The sequence below is a fragment of the Helianthus annuus genome, chromosome 13, assembly GCF_002127325.2.
Source record: "Helianthus annuus cultivar XRQ/B chromosome 13, HanXRQr2.0-SUNRISE, whole genome shotgun sequence".
Classification (NCBI taxonomy): Eukaryota; Viridiplantae; Streptophyta; class Magnoliopsida; order Asterales; family Asteraceae; genus Helianthus; species Helianthus annuus.
The window spans coordinates 125,186,431-125,206,479 of record NC_035445.2 but is presented as its reverse complement, the minus strand read 5'-3'; the positions used below and the strand labels follow the sequence as shown (position 1 = coordinate 125,206,479).

Below are 20,049 nucleotides of genomic sequence, written 5' to 3'. Positions count from 1 at the left end.
TGCTCTAGACTACTCGTCAAGTCTACAGTCTGTTTATACTCAGATTTCACCGTTTAAATGGAAGATTGAAGAAAAGATGAAGAAAACCTAATTTTATTATAAAAATCTTAGATCTTAGCTTAGATTTGATGCAAAACACATGAAATTCCTTAGATCAGAGCTAGATCTTGCCAGGAATGACATCATAAGGTCAGTTCGTACAGCCACCATGATGACATCATCCTCAAGAACTTAGATCCGAGGGATTTCACGGTGAAAAGTGTGATTTCAAAGGTGAACCGCGTAGAGAATGAAGTGTAGATCGAGAAAGTACAAGAATCTAGCTTGTAACGTACCGGAATCGACAAGAAAATGGAGGAATGTAGTGTGTGTGTGTCTCGTTCGAGCAGGCCTGTCACATCACTGATAATGGTGATATGACAGGCCTATTTATAGTGTGAGAGGAAAGACTAAGGTGGTGCACTTGGATCGGGTGGCAGGTCGACCGGGTGGCCATCCGATCGGGTGGTCATCCGATCGGGTGGTTATCCGATCGGATAGTCATCCGATCGGATTGCCACTTGGTCAATCCCATCCTTTCCGCGTTCCCATCTTTGATTCGTTTTGCGAGTTAGATTAAGCGTTGCGCTGCGTATAGTTTGGTAAGAGTGTCACATTACTAGATTACATCATAAACACAAAAGTTCCCAAGTTTCATAGATTCCGCCAGTGGCAAGACTCTAGTCTCTCGTTCAACGAAGAATCAAGTTTCACGAGTTTAAAGAGTCAACCACCAAATAAGTATCAAGAGTTAAGAATCATAGCTTCTCACGTATCAAGTATCAAGAATCAAGAGTCTAGATTTCCAAGTATCTAGCTTTCATAGCATTAAGAATCAAGGGTCTAGAGTCAAGCGTCAAGAATCAAGTATCTGGATTAAGTGTCAAGTCTCATAGTTTAAGTATCAAGAATCAAGTATCTAGAATAAAGAATCAAGCATCATAGTGTTAATCATCAAGTATCAATAAGATTCATACCAAAAGTTCCAAAGTATCAACATCACATAATTACAGGGACTAAAACTGTCAATTGCTAAAAGTTCAGGGACTAATCATGCCAAGAGCCTAAAGTTTAGGGACGCTGGGCGTTACACGTTGATTCACTCATTTATGTCTTTACGGTCTATATAAAGCATGTTAACTGCCTGGAAGGGGGTTAGAAGGGTGTTTGGATAAAGTTCTTGCCTCGTTCAGTGTATAGATCCTGCGAGGACTTAGTTCAAGCTTATTAGGACTTCTCTTGAGGCAGATAGCATCAAATCGGGGAAAGTAAGAACGGATTGAACTCCTTATAAATAAACTACTATTAAAACTTTATCCGGCCTTGCGGGACTGTATCTCTACTGACTCAGACCAATATGGCCGAGGGTAACGTCGCCTTCATAAGAGGGGCCTACCAGTTTTCGCATTAATAACTTATTTAATTATCTTTCAATAATCCGACCTTGCGGGACTATATCCCTGCTGACTCAGACCAATATGGTTGAGGTAACGTCCCCTTCACAAGAGGGGCATGCCACTATAACTAAGATAATCTCTTAAAAAGCCCAAAGTGCGAAAATTATCAAAGGTTACGTAAAAGAGGAGTTGGAACCAAGTGATTCCTTCATGCCTATTTGTTTTTTTTCCTTTCATTTACATTTTTATTTCTATCTTATCTTTTAAAACATTCAAAACTTTTATCAAAATTTGGTTAGATTAGACATTAACGATAAACCGGTATTAAAAAATCTTGTGTTCTTAGACGACCTCAGTATCTTAAATATAATACATAAATAACTTTTATTGGGCTATACTATAAATTTTTTCAAAATTTATTCCAAGTATTAAAATTACCCATTACCAAATCCACTACATGGCCCATAACTAACCTGAGTAGCAAATCTATTAGTAGGTTTCTAACCCTAAAAATATTAACTTGTAGCAGTCATTCCCGAATTCTCGTTTTGAATGTTAGACTTATGGTACTTTATTTGGATTGTTTTATGGCTGCTTTAAAACTTATGTTTTATTTTAATGAGTAAACTGCCATTTTGGTCCCTGTGGTTTGGCCAGTTTTGCCACTTTAGTCCAAATCTCAAACTTATTACATCCAGGGCCCTGTGGTTTGCATTTTGATGCCATTTTAGTCCAAATTTCAAATTTGACCAGATTCTCCTACTTAAACCCTTCTATTTTGTCTTTATTCTCAGGGGCATTTTGGGTATTTTGTAATTATTATAACTCAATTATGTATATAAAATACCTAAATCATCATCCTCATCTTTCTCTCTCTCATACAGAACTCTCTCTGTCTCTCTCATCTTTCTTACTCAGATCTCTCTCTCAGATCCTCAAACAATTCAATCGAGCACCCATTCAATCGAGCACTCAGATCCTCTTCATATACAATCTGCAGTTGGGTTTCGGTTCTAGGGTTTCTAATATGACGAAATCGACTTGTACAATGGCAGATCTACATGAAAGAGGAGAGAGAGAAGAGAGAGAGTCAGTTAGGGTTTTGAGCTTTGAGTTTCATATCTGAATCGAAATCAGGGCTTTGAGTTTCTTCTGATCTCGTCGCTGCCACCACAGTGGTGGCCGGCCATATGTGCAGAAATGGAGGCATGTGGGTGTGGGTGTGAGAGTGTAAGGAGAAGAGGGGATTGAGGGATCGTTGTGTGGGATCGTCACCGACAAAACGAGGCGCCGGAGTGCCGGCTCTGGTCGTCGGCTGAAAGGGGAGAAGGAAGTGACGGTGGGGGTCATGGCGGTGGAGGTGGAGGTTGTTGATCTGGGGTTGATTCCTTGTGTTAGTTCTTGATCTGGGTTTTTACTTTGAGTTCTTAATTTGGGTTTTTTTTTTTGTTCAAAGCACTACAATTAATTTGTTCAAATCTCATTTAATTTAATGCTGTTTTGATTGGATTTGTTTAGGTGATGATGATTCAAGTAAACAAACTGAAAATCTGAAAATTACCTTTGGATGCACGAAAATTAATTCGTTTAATATTAAAATCTCGCTGAATTAATCAAATGCTGTTTTGATCTGTTCTTGATTTTCTAGGTTTTGATGATGATGTTCTTGAAGATACAGATGTTCTTGATGATGGGTTTCTGGATTTTCTGGGTTTTGATTTTCTGGATTTTCTGGGTTGATGATGATGATGTTCTTGATGATGATGTTCTTGATTTTCTGGATTTTCTGGGTTGATGATGATGATGTTCTTGATTTTCTGAATTTTCTGGGTTTTGATGATGATGATGTTCTTGATGATGATGTTCTAATAATCTGTTGCTGTTTTGATCTGTTCTTGATTCTACATGTTCTTGATATTCTGCTGGTGATGATGATTATTTGGGAGAAGAGAGATGACCAAAATTTTAATTAATAAAATGTTAAATGAAAAACAAAATGACCAAAATGCCCCTGCACTACAGGACAAAATAGGAGGTTGCAACAGTAAAAAAATGGGGTTTTGGAGTTTTGGACTAAAATGGCAACAAAATGCAAACCACAGGGCCCTGGATGTAATAAGTTTGAGATTTGGACTAAAGTGGCAAAACTGGCCAAACCACAGGGACCAAAATGGCAGTTTACTCTATTTTAATAGTTATTTGCATGTTTTAAAAGAAACTGAATCAAATCAAATTAATTCGAATTCGAATTTTTAATCGAATACGAATTGAGTTTTTTATTCGAATACGAATTGGAATCGAATTGGGTAGATTTTAATCGAATACGAATCGAATTCGAATTCAAGGAAAAATAAAAGTATTGGAATAATTTGAAAATTTGATATTCAATTCGATGAACACCCCTAGACTTTTGTACTACATTTCATATACAACATACTTTCAAACATTCAAACTTTCGAATTATTCAAAGTTCCAGAATTTTGATCTTTCAACGTTAAAGCTATACCTTTATAAGAAAATTCATGAGACATATACAAACATTTTTTCTAAGCATTTAAAACTTTTAGAACATATTTTTCTTAACAGAAATCTGAAACCATATAAAAAACAATCACGTAGCACATCACAAGTAACAAATTAAAAAATCAATAATCAGATGCCCACAAGTTAACCACATGCATTATTTGAAAGTCGTTTTTGACTCTCCGTACCTTAATTGATAAGTAAAGAAATCCTCATATTATATTCTAAATCAGGTTTGTGTGAGTAGGGTTTAAGTTATATGTTTATTGACTATTCACTAAAACCACGTTATGTGAGGTTCTTGGAAAGCCTATGCTTATTATGTCAACCTTTTCCAAAGCTTATTTTAAAGGTTTAGAAAACTTCAAACGGTTTTAGATGTGCGTTGACATAATGGGAAGAAAACTTCTAATCAAAGTTGTTTGATAACTTTACCATTGGAGAGGCAGGCTATAAGAACCCACATAAAATAACAAAACCATAAATCATATCATACGATGCAGCTAGAGAGCAGAAACAAGGGAACTATTAGAGTTCCAAATGAAAAAATTCAATCATCGTCATCCACACCACCACCACAACCGGAATTCAACTGTAACCACTATTACCTGCAGCTGGTCAAGCAAACTCCTATGATGGTCATCATCTTTGCCACGATGGCGCTTTCGTGTTTGGTTATGTATCACTCTTCTATCACCTTGCCAGTTTCCGGAGGCTACAACAATCACAGTGCAAATTCAGTAAGCATATTATCTATCATGTTTCTACTTTTTTATATTAGTTCTCAAGTTTTGTGATGATATAATTCCTATACTCGTTTTAAGTCACTCTCCCACCTTTCCTCCTCACTCATCGCTACGGTTCTATTTAGCAACTGAAATTAAAAACGAATTGAAAACGAATGGCTCATTGAACATGATATTGGTTTAGTGTCGGGTGAACTGTACGATGTTATAATTAATTTTAGAGTTAATTACACCGTTAGTCTGTATGGTTTATATAAAGTAACAAAGTTAGGTACCAATAGTTTAAAATCATACTTCAATTTGTAACATTCTATGATACTAATACTAACAAATGTTACTTTTGTGTTAGGTTGAAGGACATCTCAGTTATTTCACATCTATAATATTACGTAAAAACTAAAAATTTAATTTATTTTTTAAAGAATAAATTATATATATTGTTTAAACAACTAATTAATGAAGAGATTTTTAACGGGAATGATTAGTTTAGGTACCTATACATACAACATTACAACACCAAATTTTTTACTAGTCAAATACTTTCATATATAAAAAGTAGATCATAACTAGAATTAAACACCCCTGTATTGCGGTGGGGGCGTAAAATCGTGCCAAATAGCATCAATTTCACATAACCTCAACGACCACCAACACTGAAGTTGCGACGTGTTTATGTGAAGAAATTAGACTGAAACCCTTAACATTAAAATTAATGACTAAGTCGATCTAGGACCCGCACATTATGTCGAACCTGTCATACAGGGAAAAAATAGACGATGTAAAAATGTTGAACCACACACGCACGTTGCATCGTGTTAATTCGCAAAATTTAGAACGAAACATAAAAACCTTAAACCGAACACGCACGTTGCGATGTGTTAATCCAAAATTTAGAAAAGAAGCATAAAACAAAAAAGTTGCGAAAAATGAAAACTTATAAAGGATCAAAGTTGAAAGTAAAAAAAGTTGTGAGAATAGATTGTAAAAGACAAAAAGTTTTGGATAAAACTTTAAAAAAATATAATTTTTAGTTAAAAGTAATTTATCAAATACTTTTAAGTGAAAAGTAAAAAAAAATGATTTTTTTTTAAATCTCCCAATGCATTGAATACAAGACATATATGCATAAATAATGTTTTAATATTAGTTCCTATTAATAGATTCTAATTTTAAGTCATATTATCTAGGAAAGATATTTTCGATAAACATGTTTACTAGATATACAAGAGTATGGAGACTTTTAATTGGTTGGTGGACTTTGGTTGTGTTTTATTGTTTCTTATTTATTTATTTTTTTTATTTTTATTTTTTTAAAGGAGACCTTCATTAAAACACAGCTAACCCGACAAAAAACAGACGGGCGACCAAACCAACAACAAAGAATTACACAAATTTACACCAATCTAACCATGACATATCTTTATACTTCGACCTACTTCTAAACCAAAGAAAACCTATAGATTTGATCGCACTGAACACCTATTCAACCTTCGGAATCTTACCCGAGAAAACAAGCTTGTTCCTGGCCTTCCAAATTTGCCAACAAGTGACAAGAATAATACCTTTGTAAGAAATTAATGCCTTACCTTTTAACCCGCTATACAAGTGCCCCTCCAAAATATCCCTGAACGAGAACGCCACCGGAAACGACACCTTACACCATTGGCAAACCTTCGACCAAACCGAAGTAGCAAATTGGCAGGCAGTAAAAATGTGTAAAACGGTCTCCCTGTCCAATGAGCACAACGGACATGAAACATCCGAGATCGGGATATTCCTCTTGCTAAGTTCTACTCTAGTGGGTAGCCTATCATGTTCGGCCCTCTAGGCGAACAAGTTACATTTTAAAGGGATCCAATTACACCACTCCTAAACATACCTGGCACTGAAATCTTTGTTCGAGTCGATGATCTGCTTGACCGACCCCACACTAAAGACCCCCCAAATCATCACCCATCCAAATCCATTTATCATTGTCATCCGATAAAACTACATCACACAATTTTAAAACCAAATCCAGCCATTCCGCCATCTCCACATTAGATGAAGGAGGCCGACTCCACTGCCAACTTGCAACCGGATTGGAAAATGGGCTTACTATCCTGTCCCGGACTAAACACTTTTTATCTTGTTCAATCCGAAAAAAGATTAGGATAACAATTTTTCAGTGACTAACAATTTTATAAATTCGTGACTGACCACGCCGCTTCCACTCCCCCACTTCCCCTTTTTGTGACGCATGTCGAATAACACCACTCTTTCATGCCCCCTTATTCGGTATATTCTTAGGAGGTGTAATTTAGTATAAATTTTGGGGGAGAAAACCTAGTTGTTACTTGAAAATTATAGGTAAATTATAGTTTTCTTCTTTTATGTTTATCACAGATTGTGATGGATACCCTTTAACTTCAATAATTACAATCACAATCATTTATTTGTAAAATTCATTACACACTACGTCCTTTAACGCTAACTAGGTTAAAAATTTTGCTTAAGTCTGTTCAATTAAGGGTAATTTAGTCATTTTGTCAACTTAATTAAAGAAAAAATTTAAACCTAATTTTAAAAAACCTACTTCATCTCTTCCCTTTCTAGTTTCTTCTTCCACCATCATCACCACCACTACCCACTTCTCTCTCTCACCTCTCCAACCAACCTACACCACCACCACCACCACCACCAAATCCGCCGCCACCGCCACTAAATCCCATCACCAAATCTCCAACCAACCCCCACGACCACCGGTTCCAGATCTTAACAACCCTCAACAAGCAAACCCACCGTATTATCATCATCCAAACCCAAATTGAACAACAATTTCAAATCTTTCTTAACATAGCCGCCACTAGCTCATCTAAAAAATAAACGGCAACACATTTCAGATATCAATTTGTTAAACAATAATAATAAAGATGGTTTCAGATGTAAGTCTAGCTCAACACGGTTTCTAGTGACATGGTTGATCGGAGGCCCTGGTTAAAGACGTTCACCGGTGGCGATAACTGTCATTTGGCAGGAATACTCACCGGTAAACATCATTGGAAAGATAAAGAAGAAGAAAGCATTAAAGCCCATTTACTTCAGCCTCCTGCAACAAACATTTTGTTATCCTCATGGTGGTTTTAGTCCTGCTCTGTAAATCTCAATCATTCTTCCATTGTTTCTGTGCATTTAACCCATCTCCTATCCCTAAACGAACCAATTTAAATCATCTAAAACCTCAAATTTTGGTGAAGGTTCAGATCTGAAGTGTAAGTGTGTTAGGGCAAATGCAGGAAGTGTTGACCTATAGTTGATAAAAAAATCTTGGTTTTAGTTGTTCTTTTTTATGTTTATTTATTTGGGTGCAAAAAGACGTAAAGGCCCTCACATGATAATCATGTGATATGACTTAATTGAAAATTTTAACCTGGTTAGTGGTAAAGGACGTAGGGTGTAATGGTTTTACAAATAAAGGATTGTGACTGTAATTATCGAAGTTAAAGGTCATCCATTGCAATTCGAGATAAACATAAAGGACGGAAATTGTAATTTTCCCTATATATTTTAACGTTTATACTTTAAGACGCTCATTGAACCAGGCTGCCACTCTTTAAAACTTGCTAGTCTAATACTCTACATTTGGAGGTTTAACTCTGCGAAACGAACCATCGAGAGTCCACCTTTCAATTGTCACCAACCATCGAGGGTCTATCTTTCAATTCTACAGGTCTGATCCGGTGTTACATACATATTAGTTTTAGGGTAAATTAAATTTACGTCCTTTAGATTTCAGCAAAATTTAAGGCGTTGTCCTTTAACTAATAAAATTCAACGGATGACCTTTATTTTTAATTTCTTTACAACAAATAGCCTTTATGTTATAATTTCTTTACAGCGGATGTCCTTTATTTTTGTCATCTTTTTAGGGAGAAAGGGCACCGCTTTTAAAGAAATTAGAATATAAAGAGCATCCGCTGTAAATTCATTAGTTAAAGGAGATCTCTGAGATTTTGTTGAAACTTTTTTTTTTGTATTCATTCACAAGTACGTAAGTAATATCATCTAATGACTATTAGCAAAGTTTTTTTGTTTTTTTTTTCTAATTTAACATCTTAAAGCATGCATAAATGGCAACTTTTTATATATCGTAAATTACACTTTTCGTCCTTTATGTTTGTAGCGGGTTGCAATAGATAGCCTTTAACTTCAATAACTACAGTCATAATCCTTTATTTGGAAACCACATTACAACTTTCATTCTTTAGCACTAACCAAGTTAAAATTTTCAGTTATGTCTATCCACTTAAGGGTATTATGAAAATTTCATGTTTTTATTTAAAATGCCCATTAATAAATAAACACCATATTCCCCAATTCTTTAACCCTAACCCTAGAATTTCTCCTCTTTATCTCTCTCCAACCAACCTCTACCACCACCACTCCCACAGTGCCACCACTCATTATCGCTGGATACAGTAAGAACAAAAACAATCTCCAAACCGATGTGTTGAAGAAAAACCATGTGAGAGAAGATTTAGTTCTATGTGCCATATTCAAATTCTTCAACACCACCATGTTTGATAATTTCATTTATTAATCAATCAATGAAAATTCAAACAGAAGAATCATAACATATTCTTCAATCACAAACTGAACAAGTCAACCCAATAGTTTTTTAGAAATTGTTATGAAACAATGGATCAAACAATCATAATAATTCATCTTCTACAGTATCAAGTTCTTCGAACGCATGAATGATATTTTATAACAACAAAAAAATCAACCTATCTTCACACCTGCATCAGAATCCAGTTAAACCGACTCTTTTCCGGCAACCGGAGCACCGATTAATAACCTTCATTTCTTTATTTGTCTTCACAACCGTCCGATCTACCGTCAGATCTGTAGATTCATCATATGACGCAAACGTCAACGTCGACCACGCGCGGAGACCTTGGTTCATTAATTCAGACCTGCAACTATGGTTGCGGTTTTTTAAGGGGGTTTTGTCACAGGTAGAGAGAGAGGCAGGGGTGAGAAAGATAGAGGGAGAGTGATTATGTTTTTGGTATGGCGAGAGTGATGCTATGGCGGCGATGGTGCTATGGCGGTGGTGGTGCTCTGGTAGAGTGGGGCATCAGGAGTTGGAGAGAGATGTATTTATTGGTAAGTGCTAAAGGACGAAAGATGTAATGCGTTTTCCAAATAAAGAATTGTGACTGTAATTATTGAAGTTAAAAGGTATCAATTGCATCCCGCTACAAACATAAAAGACGAAAGTGTAATTTACTCTTATATATTAGTCAAGATGGGAATAGAAAAATAAGCGAAGATGGGAACACATATTAATCAAAGAAATGTAACTTGTGTCGTACTCTTCTAAATTTAGGTAACACATATTAATCAAGATGGGAATAGAAAAATAAGCGAAGAAAATAAATGCGACTTTTATCATATAGAATCTTCTTACGTGAAGAAATGTCGCAATTGTTTTAAACTAGTGAGATTACCCGCGCTACGCTGTGGGGTTTCGTTCGATATCTACGCTGGTTCAATATAACAACCAACCGAAAGAAATAAACTCAAAAGAATATTGACACATTTTTTACATCGATCGAAAACCATAAAAATAAATTTAAATTGGACAACAAGATGGGCGATTTTAAATTAATTGTAAATGAAAAGGTAAACGTTATATTAAATATAACCTCAATAGAAAAAAAATAAAACTAAAACACTAAACATAAAGAAAAGTATAGAAACGGAAATAATAAAGTCTAGAAAAAAAATCAAGAAAGAAAAAATATATATATATAAATCAGCATAGAAACATGTTATATTTAACATGACATACTCTGAAGAAAAAAAATTACATCGAAAGGTAAACCAACTTGAATTTGTACCGACACATGCAATCAAATAAGCAAGTAAGAAAATAGTTACGGCACGTTGCAGTGACGTCAAAACGCAAAGGGAGTCGAATTTATACCGTCTAATGAAAACGTATTATATTTTACTCTACTCGTTTCCGAACAAAATTTAAGTCAAAACATAGAGAAATTGAAAGCGTAAATAAAAATAAGCGCGAAAGTGTATTATATTTGACCCGACTCATTTTTCAAAAAATTACGTTAAAATATAGACAAACTGAAAACGTACATATTTACGGATGAGAACATATTCTATTTGACCCAACTCATTTCCACGAAAAAAATACGTCTAAACGCAAAATAACACAAATCAATTTTAATTTATACCAACACGCAAATAAAAATAAACATGTAAAACTTGATTACAATTTTTTTATAAAGTTAAAGGGTTGTAAGTGTCAATTCTAAAAGTTAAAAGGTAAAAGAATACAAAACTATAAGTAAAAAGCAAAAGATAAAAAAGATCACAAAAGTATAAAAAAACTCAAAAATATAAAGGAAAAGGCAAATAAAAAAAGTTAAAACATGGGAAAAAAAAAATAAAAGCAACTAATAACCACCTTATATGTAAGTGCCAACCATTGTTATTGCAATAAAAAAACAAAAAAGGAAAAGACAAAAGAAAAAAAATAAAAAGGAAAAAATTAATAAAATAATAATAAATAACTGTTCATCCGTGTTGATAAATGTTAATATTAAAAAGGAAAAAATTAATAAAATACTAATAAATAACTGTTCATCCGTGTTGATAAATGTTAATGTTAATATATAATGTTTATAATGTTTATAATTTATAATAATTAAAACCTATATAAATTAGCAACTTTTCTATGCATAAGGACTTGTACATTATGCTTTGCACATTATTAAAAAAAACTTGACTTTTTAGTTTTAACCCTAAGGTTTGTATCTTTTGCAATTTTAACCTTACATAATTTGTTTTTTTAACTTTAACCCAAAACTTTTCATTATTTGCAATTTAACTTCACAACTTTTGTCACTTATACTTTTCATCTTTCGCAAATTTCTGTTTTACGTATAGTTCTAAATTTTTCGAGTTAATACGACACAACGTGCATGTGTGGTTCAACGTTTTTGCCTCTATTTTTCCATGTTTGACAGGTTCATCGCAACACGCATATCCTAGGTCAAGTCAGTGTTGGTGGTCGATGACGGTTGTGTGACATTAGTACTATTTGACACCGTTTTACGCCCCGCTGCAACGCAGGGTGTGCTTTGTGGGTTTTTCAAAGAAAAAATGGTTATGCTGGTTGTCGTAACGTTGGCTTTAGGGGTTTTCCAAAAAAAAATGACTTTTTTTTTACTTTTCACTCAAAAGTATTTCATACATTACTTTTAACCCAAAACTATTTGTTTTTTACTTTTAACCCAAAACTTTTTATCTTTTGCAATCTATCTTCAAACTTTTTTTACTTTCAACTTTGTTCCTTTATAGTTTTCATTTTGCGCTTTATGCTTGGTTCTAAATTTTATGACATAACACATCACAGCGTGCGTCTTTGGCTTAACGTTTTTACGTTTCGTTCTAAATTTTGCGAGTTAACACGACGCAACATGCGTGTGTGGGTGAACGTTTTTACATCGTCTATTTTTTCCCCGTTTGACACGTTTAACAACATGCGTGTGTGGGTGAACGTTTTACATCGTCTATTTTTTTCCCGTTTGACAGGGTTAACATAATGTGCGGATCCTAGACCGACTTAGTTATAACTAAAGAATCCCCGCCGCATTGCGGCGGATCGTAATCCTAGTTATCTATTAAATTAAATTCCCCCTTTATTACTTATTACCTTTTGTTTACTATTCAATTCAATTTTCTACAAGGTGATAACATACAACTTGACTTAACGTTCAAATTACTGATGCAGACATGACACCCATTACCCTCTTCACTCTCCACTTATTTGTTTTGCATTTGTCTATACTTTGCTAGCTTTTGTTAGTGATATTTTAACCTAATAAATGTCAATTAATATAATTTATTATATGCAAACAAAAGATACGTGCATTGAAAACTTTTGAATGTTATTGTAAGCTATATTATAGTTTCGACTTGAGACTACTGATTCTTACCTTATTTTTTATGTTAATTTTTTATGAAGTTCTCGCAACGCAAGGGTCCACCCTGTTAGTTACACTTAAAAAGCAAAAAATAAAGCAATATATATATATATATATATATATATATATATATATATATATATATATATATATATATATATAGGGTTGAGTTTATTTCAGAACTATAAATAACCACAGAACTTCTAGAACTCCTAATAAACAATCATTTTATATATAAGTTTTGTATTTAGGATATTTTTATCATCTATTATATGTATTTCTTTGATTACATACATGTTAAAAGTAGTTTACATATGTTTAATTGCCAAAATTATATATATGTGTCATAACTAATTACATATATGTAAAAAACTAGTTTACATATTTGTAATTATAAAATTACATATAAAAAAATGATAAAGTTACTCTTAACATGTATGTAATCGTAAAAATACACATAATAAATGATAAAATTATCCTAAACATAAAAATATATAAATAAAAAGATTGTTTATTAGGAGTTCTGCGAGTTCTGTAAATATTTATGGTTCTGAAATGATCCTGACCCTATATATATATAGGAAAAGTGTAAAATACAATACGGCTTAACATACGACAACGTACCTGATTATGTGTATAACGTGCATGATTAATGTTTTCATCATGCGTGATTAATGTTTTCCAACATGCGTGATTTTCAAATGAACGCGCGTAATTATCTGTCGTACGTGATATACGTTAAGCCGTATTGTACGTTAAATAACCTATATATATAATCTATAACATATATTAATTATTTAATAAAAATAATTCGGGCGAAACCGAGCGATCGACGAGCGAGCGGACCTTTGCTCATGATTGGCTCGTTTTCAAATCGAACTGAGCCGAGCGACTCATTTACAAACTGAGCGGGAATCGAACAAGCATTTTTCGGGCATTTTTCGAGCGATCCTTGATCGTCGAGCAGTTTGGACAGCCCTATGACTATTTATTGGGGCAACTTTGGAATCAATAACCATCTGTACTGTCCTGGGTCGGATCCCACATTTAGAACTTCCAAATAATTTTCTATTCATTTTTTAACTTTAATATTGTCAATGTTCTACTTACAAGGATATACGTTGGTCAGTTGAGCAGGATACTAAAAGGTGCAACAATGGACAACAATACTGTTATTATTACATCTTTAAACGATGCATGGGCTGAACCGGAGTCTATGTTCGATCTTCTTTTGGAGAGTTTTCAAATTGGGAATCAAACCAAAAGATTTTTGAAACATTTGGTTGTTGTAACTGTCGACCAAAAGGCACATGCCCGTTGTTTGAGGTTACATCCGCATTGCTACAATCTTAACACCGATGGAATGGACTTTTCTGAGGAGGCTGGTTTTATGACAGCTGATTATTTGAAGATTGTATGGAGAAAAATTGACTTTCTAGGCAAGGTTCTTGATCTAGGATATAGCTTCGTGTTCACGGTATTCCTTTTATAATTTTATTAATTTTGTTCGTCCTCATAAAAATATCTCTAATTTTGAAGCCAACACGAGAAATCATCTCGTGGGTTAAAAAATTAGACAATATGAACAACTCGTGCAATTTTAATTAAGAGAAAATTTCATGGTTCTAAAAAATGCTAAAAACACAGCAACACTAAAAACAATCCTTACACTTCACATTATCAAAACCCTTTATATTTGTTTATCAACCAAATAATGGCATAAATAAATATATAAAAACGTTAAAATTCCTTTTTTTTAAGTTCTTAAATTACAATGTTTATGAAAGTCTAAATTCTTTTTAAAAGTTTACAGCTTTAAAAAAAAGGCAAACTAGATTTAGTAGTCCAAACTCTTGTTGTTTGGCCGATGATAATCCATATTGTAAATGTGACCAATGACACTTCTAGTTTTTATTTTCGTTGTGAAAGACAATCTCACTCTAAGGAAAAGGTAACTTTATATACTTCTAACTTTTATTTATCTCATTTAAAAACAATTTGCAATAAATAATTGAGAATTTCAAGTGCCCACATTTACTTTTGTTGTGAATTTGTACAGAAACCATCAAACAAACTAGTGTCAAATACATAAGAAAACTTGCAACCCTTTTATCTATAAAATTTAACAACTCTGAACACTTTTAGGTTTGTTGTTATATACATCCAGGATGCAGACATAATGTGGTTTAGAGATCCATTTTCACAGTTTGATAAAGATGCTGATTTCCAAACTTCTTGTGATTTCTTCAATGGAAACCCATCTGACTTGAGAAACCAACCAAATACTGGTTTTAGTTATGTTAAATCAAATGAGAAAACAATTCAACTTTACAAGTTTTGGTACAAGTCAAGGATGACTTACCCAGACCTACATGATCAAGATGTTTTCAACAAGATCAAGTTTGATCCTTTCGTACAAAATATTGGATTAGGAATTCGGTTCCTCGATACTGCTTACTTTGGTGGCTTTTGTCATCCAAGCCAAGATCTCAACAAGGCATGCACAATGCATGCTAATTGTTGTGTTGGTTTAGAGAATAAGGTTCATGACCTTGGAGTCATGCTCAATGATTGGCGAAAATATATGAAATCTTTTGTGAATGAAACAAGAGGAGAGTATAAAGGTTCTTGGACAGTTCCTCAACTTTGCAGGTATTCATTCTTCCATCCTTTTGGCTCGTATTATCCTTTTGGTCTTGTTCAGTTTTGGTCATGTCGTAAGAAGATAAAACTAAATTAAATTTAATATAATCTAATATTTAATCTAGAAACAAATTTCAATTTCAAGATAATATTAACTAACATAGTAAAATTCATATACTTAAGCTTTCGTCAAATAATCAACTGATAAGTTAAATAATCTAATCCACTAATCAATAATTTAATAATTATTAATCTAGACAATAATCAACTTATGAGGTAAAGTTTATTGATAATCTTTAAAGACATAGACGAATGACTGAATTGAGGAATTGGAGGAATGAAAGTTGTTAAGAAATTTAGATTCATAAGAGGGGTTGTCAGACTTTTGACTTTTTTTTTAACAGAAAAAAATACTTCATCACTCATCACCAAAAATTGTTACGGAAAGATAACAATGAGACATTAGCATACATGCAGTCATCACCACTATTCCTCACCCATATATTACTTTGAAAACAGAAAAAAAAAAAAAGATTACCGAGCCTAAAACCACATGCCCACACCCACAAATTTTTTATATATCCTATATATTGAAATTCACCCACTTCTCCCAATCGACTCTAACTTAGACTGTGAAGGGGCAGGCAAACTTCGTAGATCAGCCGGCGATGCTTCAACTGACATGCGGTTGGATGACTGTTAAGAATGTTGCTAATGTCAAAGTTCTTTTCAGATGTCGTTGGTTTAATTATTTTATTTGGGTTAAGTTAAATTGGCTTAATAAGTTAATTAGTCAAATGTGCTTAATAAAATCATAGTTAATTATTTAGTTTAAACTTGAATTACCCAAAAAAATTTAAATTTGTTTGAATTATCCAAATTAATTGTTTTATATTTGTTAATTAGTCTATAACTGGTTATGTTTGTAAAGTTTTAAAATTTCAAATTCATTTTTCCTAGTGATAGGTGTTAATTATTCATTGAAGTCAGAGTCAAATTTTCATTGGGGTTTGTGTCAAAATCTCCAAGGGTCGTTCAACATTATATTAAATATATACATTGAGAAATTATTTGTAAATAATCTACATATTGATTGTTAATATAACACTCAAGTTGAACTTGTAAAAGCATGAGCACATTGCTTAAGTTTTGATAGGATATCAAACTTTCCAATGCCTACTTTTTAATTTCCCTTATTATCATTTCTACACATTTATAAATATTTAATTATTTCTGTACTTCTACGAAGATTATTATTTTTTGTCATGTTTATCCATTTAGAATTTTACATAGTGTGAAGTAAATTTATTATATTTATTCCTTTAACATGGAACATGGTATATCCATAATCCATTGCAGTGCTAATAATGCCGTATTGTAACATTATGATTGTCACCTGCAGGGATTCTTTCCGTCGTCCTCGTGCTCCAAAGAAGAAAGTTGGTCAAGGAATAAAGAGTTGATCGCTATATGTAACGTTACTTAAATATTAGGTTGCACAATTCTTTAAGATTATGGTTTAGAAAACATACAAAATGTTTTCTATATGTAAAAATTGCATAGAATGAGGTACAATTCTATTTCTATTGACAATGACATAACAAATGTGTATTTTTTTAGACTAAGTTTTATTGTAGGATATGTAATTTATTGTCTTGCTTTTCAATTTTTTTTTTCATATTTTCTCATGTATAGGGGCGGAACTAGGTTATAGGCTGAGTGGGCGGGCGCACCCATTGGAAAAAAAAAATTAGTGTATTTTATAGGCAAAAACCCCTTGAAATGTTGGTTAAGACCAACGTTCCAACCCCAGTAAATAATTTATGGGTCCACCACTGCTCATGTACCCAGAATTACACGCATGTGAACTCTCTCAATATGTAACTAATCAAGTAAATACAATGATACAAACAATGACCTCTATAGGTAGATGAGGAGTCATGAAAAGGATATAACAAATAACTAACAACCAATGCTAAGTGTAGATGGAGAGTCGGGGAAAACCCTCAAAGTGATACCTCTAGCGAGATTCCGCATGTAGGGGGTGGTATTCGCGCACCTCCCGAACCCCCTTCCCCCTTCCTTCCGCTCTCTCACTAGGTATGTTCATGAGCCGAGCCAAGCCGAGCCAGGGTAAGTTCGGGCTCGGCTCGATTATAAACCAAGCTGGCACGGCTCGGCTCGGATTTAAAACCGAGCTGAAAATCTAAACCCGGGCTCGGCTTGGTTTTAAACCGAGCTGGCTCGGCTCGGCTCGATTTTAAAAAGAAAAATATAATATATAGTTCTCAAAATTAAGTAGCCTAAAATATTATTTAATACTTCAACAACGAAAAATAAATTTTAAATTTCAAAGAAATACAATATTAGTTCATTAGCAATGTAATTAAAATTCAAATATACCATAGATATCAAATTACAGGTAGAGGATCCTGTAAAAAAGACTAAAAGTGTGAGAAGAATAAGAAAGAATACACACCATTAGATCTTTGATCTAATGGTTTAGATTAATAGGGACCAAAATGTAAAATTTATTTTATTTTTTGGACTGAATTGAAAATTATAGGGGTAATAAAGTCTTTTAAATCCATTCAAAAGAGGTAACTGTAATTAAGATCCCTACAATCTCTCTTTCTCTCTCCAATCGCACGCTCTCTCTCTCCAATCGCACGCTCTCTCTCTCTCCAATCGCAGAAATCGTTGATAACATGAAACGAAAATCAGATTTCAGCAGTTGTTCTTGTGAATCGGCTTTATGTAGGTCATCGATTGGAGTTTTTTTCGTGGTTTTTGATCCGATTGATGAAGATCGCATGTTTATTGTGGTGGTTCGAGCGGCGGCGGTGGTGGTTCGAGCGGCGGCGGTGGTGGTGGTGTTGGATCGGCAGTGGTGGTGCCGGAAGTGCAGTGGTGGTGGTGCCGGAAGTGAAGAAGATGATACAGAGGTGTTATATTTTATTTTCTGAATGGTGTTTTTTTGTACTGAATGGTGTTTTTTTTTACTGCTGAAAGGTGTTATTTTGTTTACTGAATGGTTTAATTTTTGTACTGAATGGTGTTATTTTTGTACTGAATGGTGTTATTTTTGTACTGAATGGTGTTATATTCTTTGTACTGAATGGTGTTTTTTTTTACTGCTGAATGGTGTTATTTTATTTATTGAATGGTGTTATTTTGTTTGTTGAATGGTGTTATTTTGTACTGAATGGTGTTATTTTGTTTGCTGAATGGTGTTTTTTTTTCTGAATTGTGTTATATTTAAAACACCATGTATGAACATGTTATGAATGGTGTTATATTTATGGACGGTTATAAGTCCTAAAATCCAGGTTTTTCTCTCTCCAAATCCTTAAATCAAGGATTACCATATTTGAATTTACAATCTTACCCTTTTCAATTAATTTAGATCTAATGGTTGAGATTCTTTCTTACCTTTCTCACACTTTAGGTCTTTTTTACAATAACTCCACCCTCAAATTACAAGCCTAAATACATATAAATAATAACAAGTTTTTTTGTAATATATTATAATGTATATAAAAATAAATATATTATAAAGAAAATAATCCGAACTAAGCCGAGCTGGCTCACTTTCAAACCGAGCCATATCGAGCGAGTTTTTTCGATCCGAGCTAAATCCGAGTGAGCTGCGAGCTTTTTATACAGTCCTATCTCTCACAACTAGGGGTGGCAAAAGTGATGGGTTGGGCAGGTTTGTGTTATTAGTTAGGATGGATATATGTTAGGATGTGTTTGGGTTATAATTGGTTTTTTAAGAAAAGGTTAGGATGGGTATGGGTTAGATAGGTTTAGGTAAAGATGAGTTTATTAAAGAATAAGATGAATTTGGGTAAATATTGGTTCGACTTTCGATGATGACATGCAAAAAATAAAACATAAAACATAAAACATAAAAAATTAATAAAAAATAAAAAAATTGAAAAATAAAAAAAAAAACAATTTTGAAAAAAATAAAAAGGGTAAAAAATAAAAGAATGTTAATAAATAAAAAACTAAGAAAAAGTAAAAGATTTAAAAAAAATCAAAAAATTCAGAAAAAATAAAGAAATAAGAAAAATCAGAAAAAAAACAAAAAACTTAAAAAAACCATAAAAAACAAAAAAAACGTTAAAAAATAAAAAATAAGAAAAAAATTCCAAAAAATAAACAGATTTAAAAAATTTAAAATTCCCAAAAAAATAAAAAAAAAAGAATAATAAAAAATTAAAAAATAAGAAATCATAGAAATAGAAAAATTTAAAAAAAACTAAAAATAATTAAAAATAATTTTTTTTGATTTTTCAAACTTTTTTATGTGTCTGATTTTTTTAATATTTATTTTTAATTTTTTCTTTACTTAAATTTTTTTAATTATTTACCTTTTTCTTTAGTTTTTTATTTTATTTTTTAAAATTTTTATTTTTTTTTAATTTTTTAAGATTTTAGTTGTTTTTTATTTTTCTGAATTTTTGATTGTTTTATTTTTTTTCTAGGATTTTTTTTAACTTTTTTCTATTTTTTAAATTTTTTGTATTTTTTACATTTTTTACATTTTTTTGTTTTTGATGTTTTTTTTTATTTTTCTGAAATTTTTTTTTTTGGGATTTTTTGTTTTTTTATTTATTTTTTAGTTTTTAAATTTTTTAATTGAGTTAATTACATAGTCTCTATGGTTTGCACAAAATAACATATTTAGTTACTAATAGT

At 32.7% G+C, this 20,049-nt stretch overlaps 1 protein-coding gene across 1 annotated transcript; it reads left to right on the top strand.

The window, feature by feature from the left end:
• Positions 1–4,317: 4,317 nt before the first annotated feature.
• Positions 4,318–17,008, top strand: LOC110899293 (uncharacterized protein At4g15970). The gene is made up of 4 exons (XM_022146174.2): positions 4,318–4,699; positions 13,829–14,176; positions 14,867–15,351; positions 16,745–17,008. The coding sequence occupies exons 1-4, from the start codon at positions 4,457–4,459 to the stop codon at positions 16,803–16,805; spliced, it is 1,137 nt and encodes a 378-aa protein (XP_022001866.1). The 5' UTR covers positions 4,318–4,456; the 3' UTR covers positions 16,806–17,008.
• The last annotated feature ends 3,041 nt before the right edge of the window (positions 17,009–20,049 follow it).

Bases quoted from the DNA above. Each gene is read 5' to 3' on its own strand.
- LOC110899293 (XM_022146174.2), top strand. From the start codon at position 4,457: ATGCAGCTAGAGAGCAGAAACAAGGGAACTATTAGAGTTCCAAATGAA. The intron at 14,177-14,866 runs GTATTCCTTTTA...ATATACATCCAG, and splicing joins GATATAGCTTCGTGTTCACG to GATGCAGACATAATGTGGTT. The intron at 15,352-16,744 runs GTATTCATTCTT...TGTCACCTGCAG, and splicing joins ACAGTTCCTCAACTTTGCAG to GGATTCTTTCCGTCGTCCTC.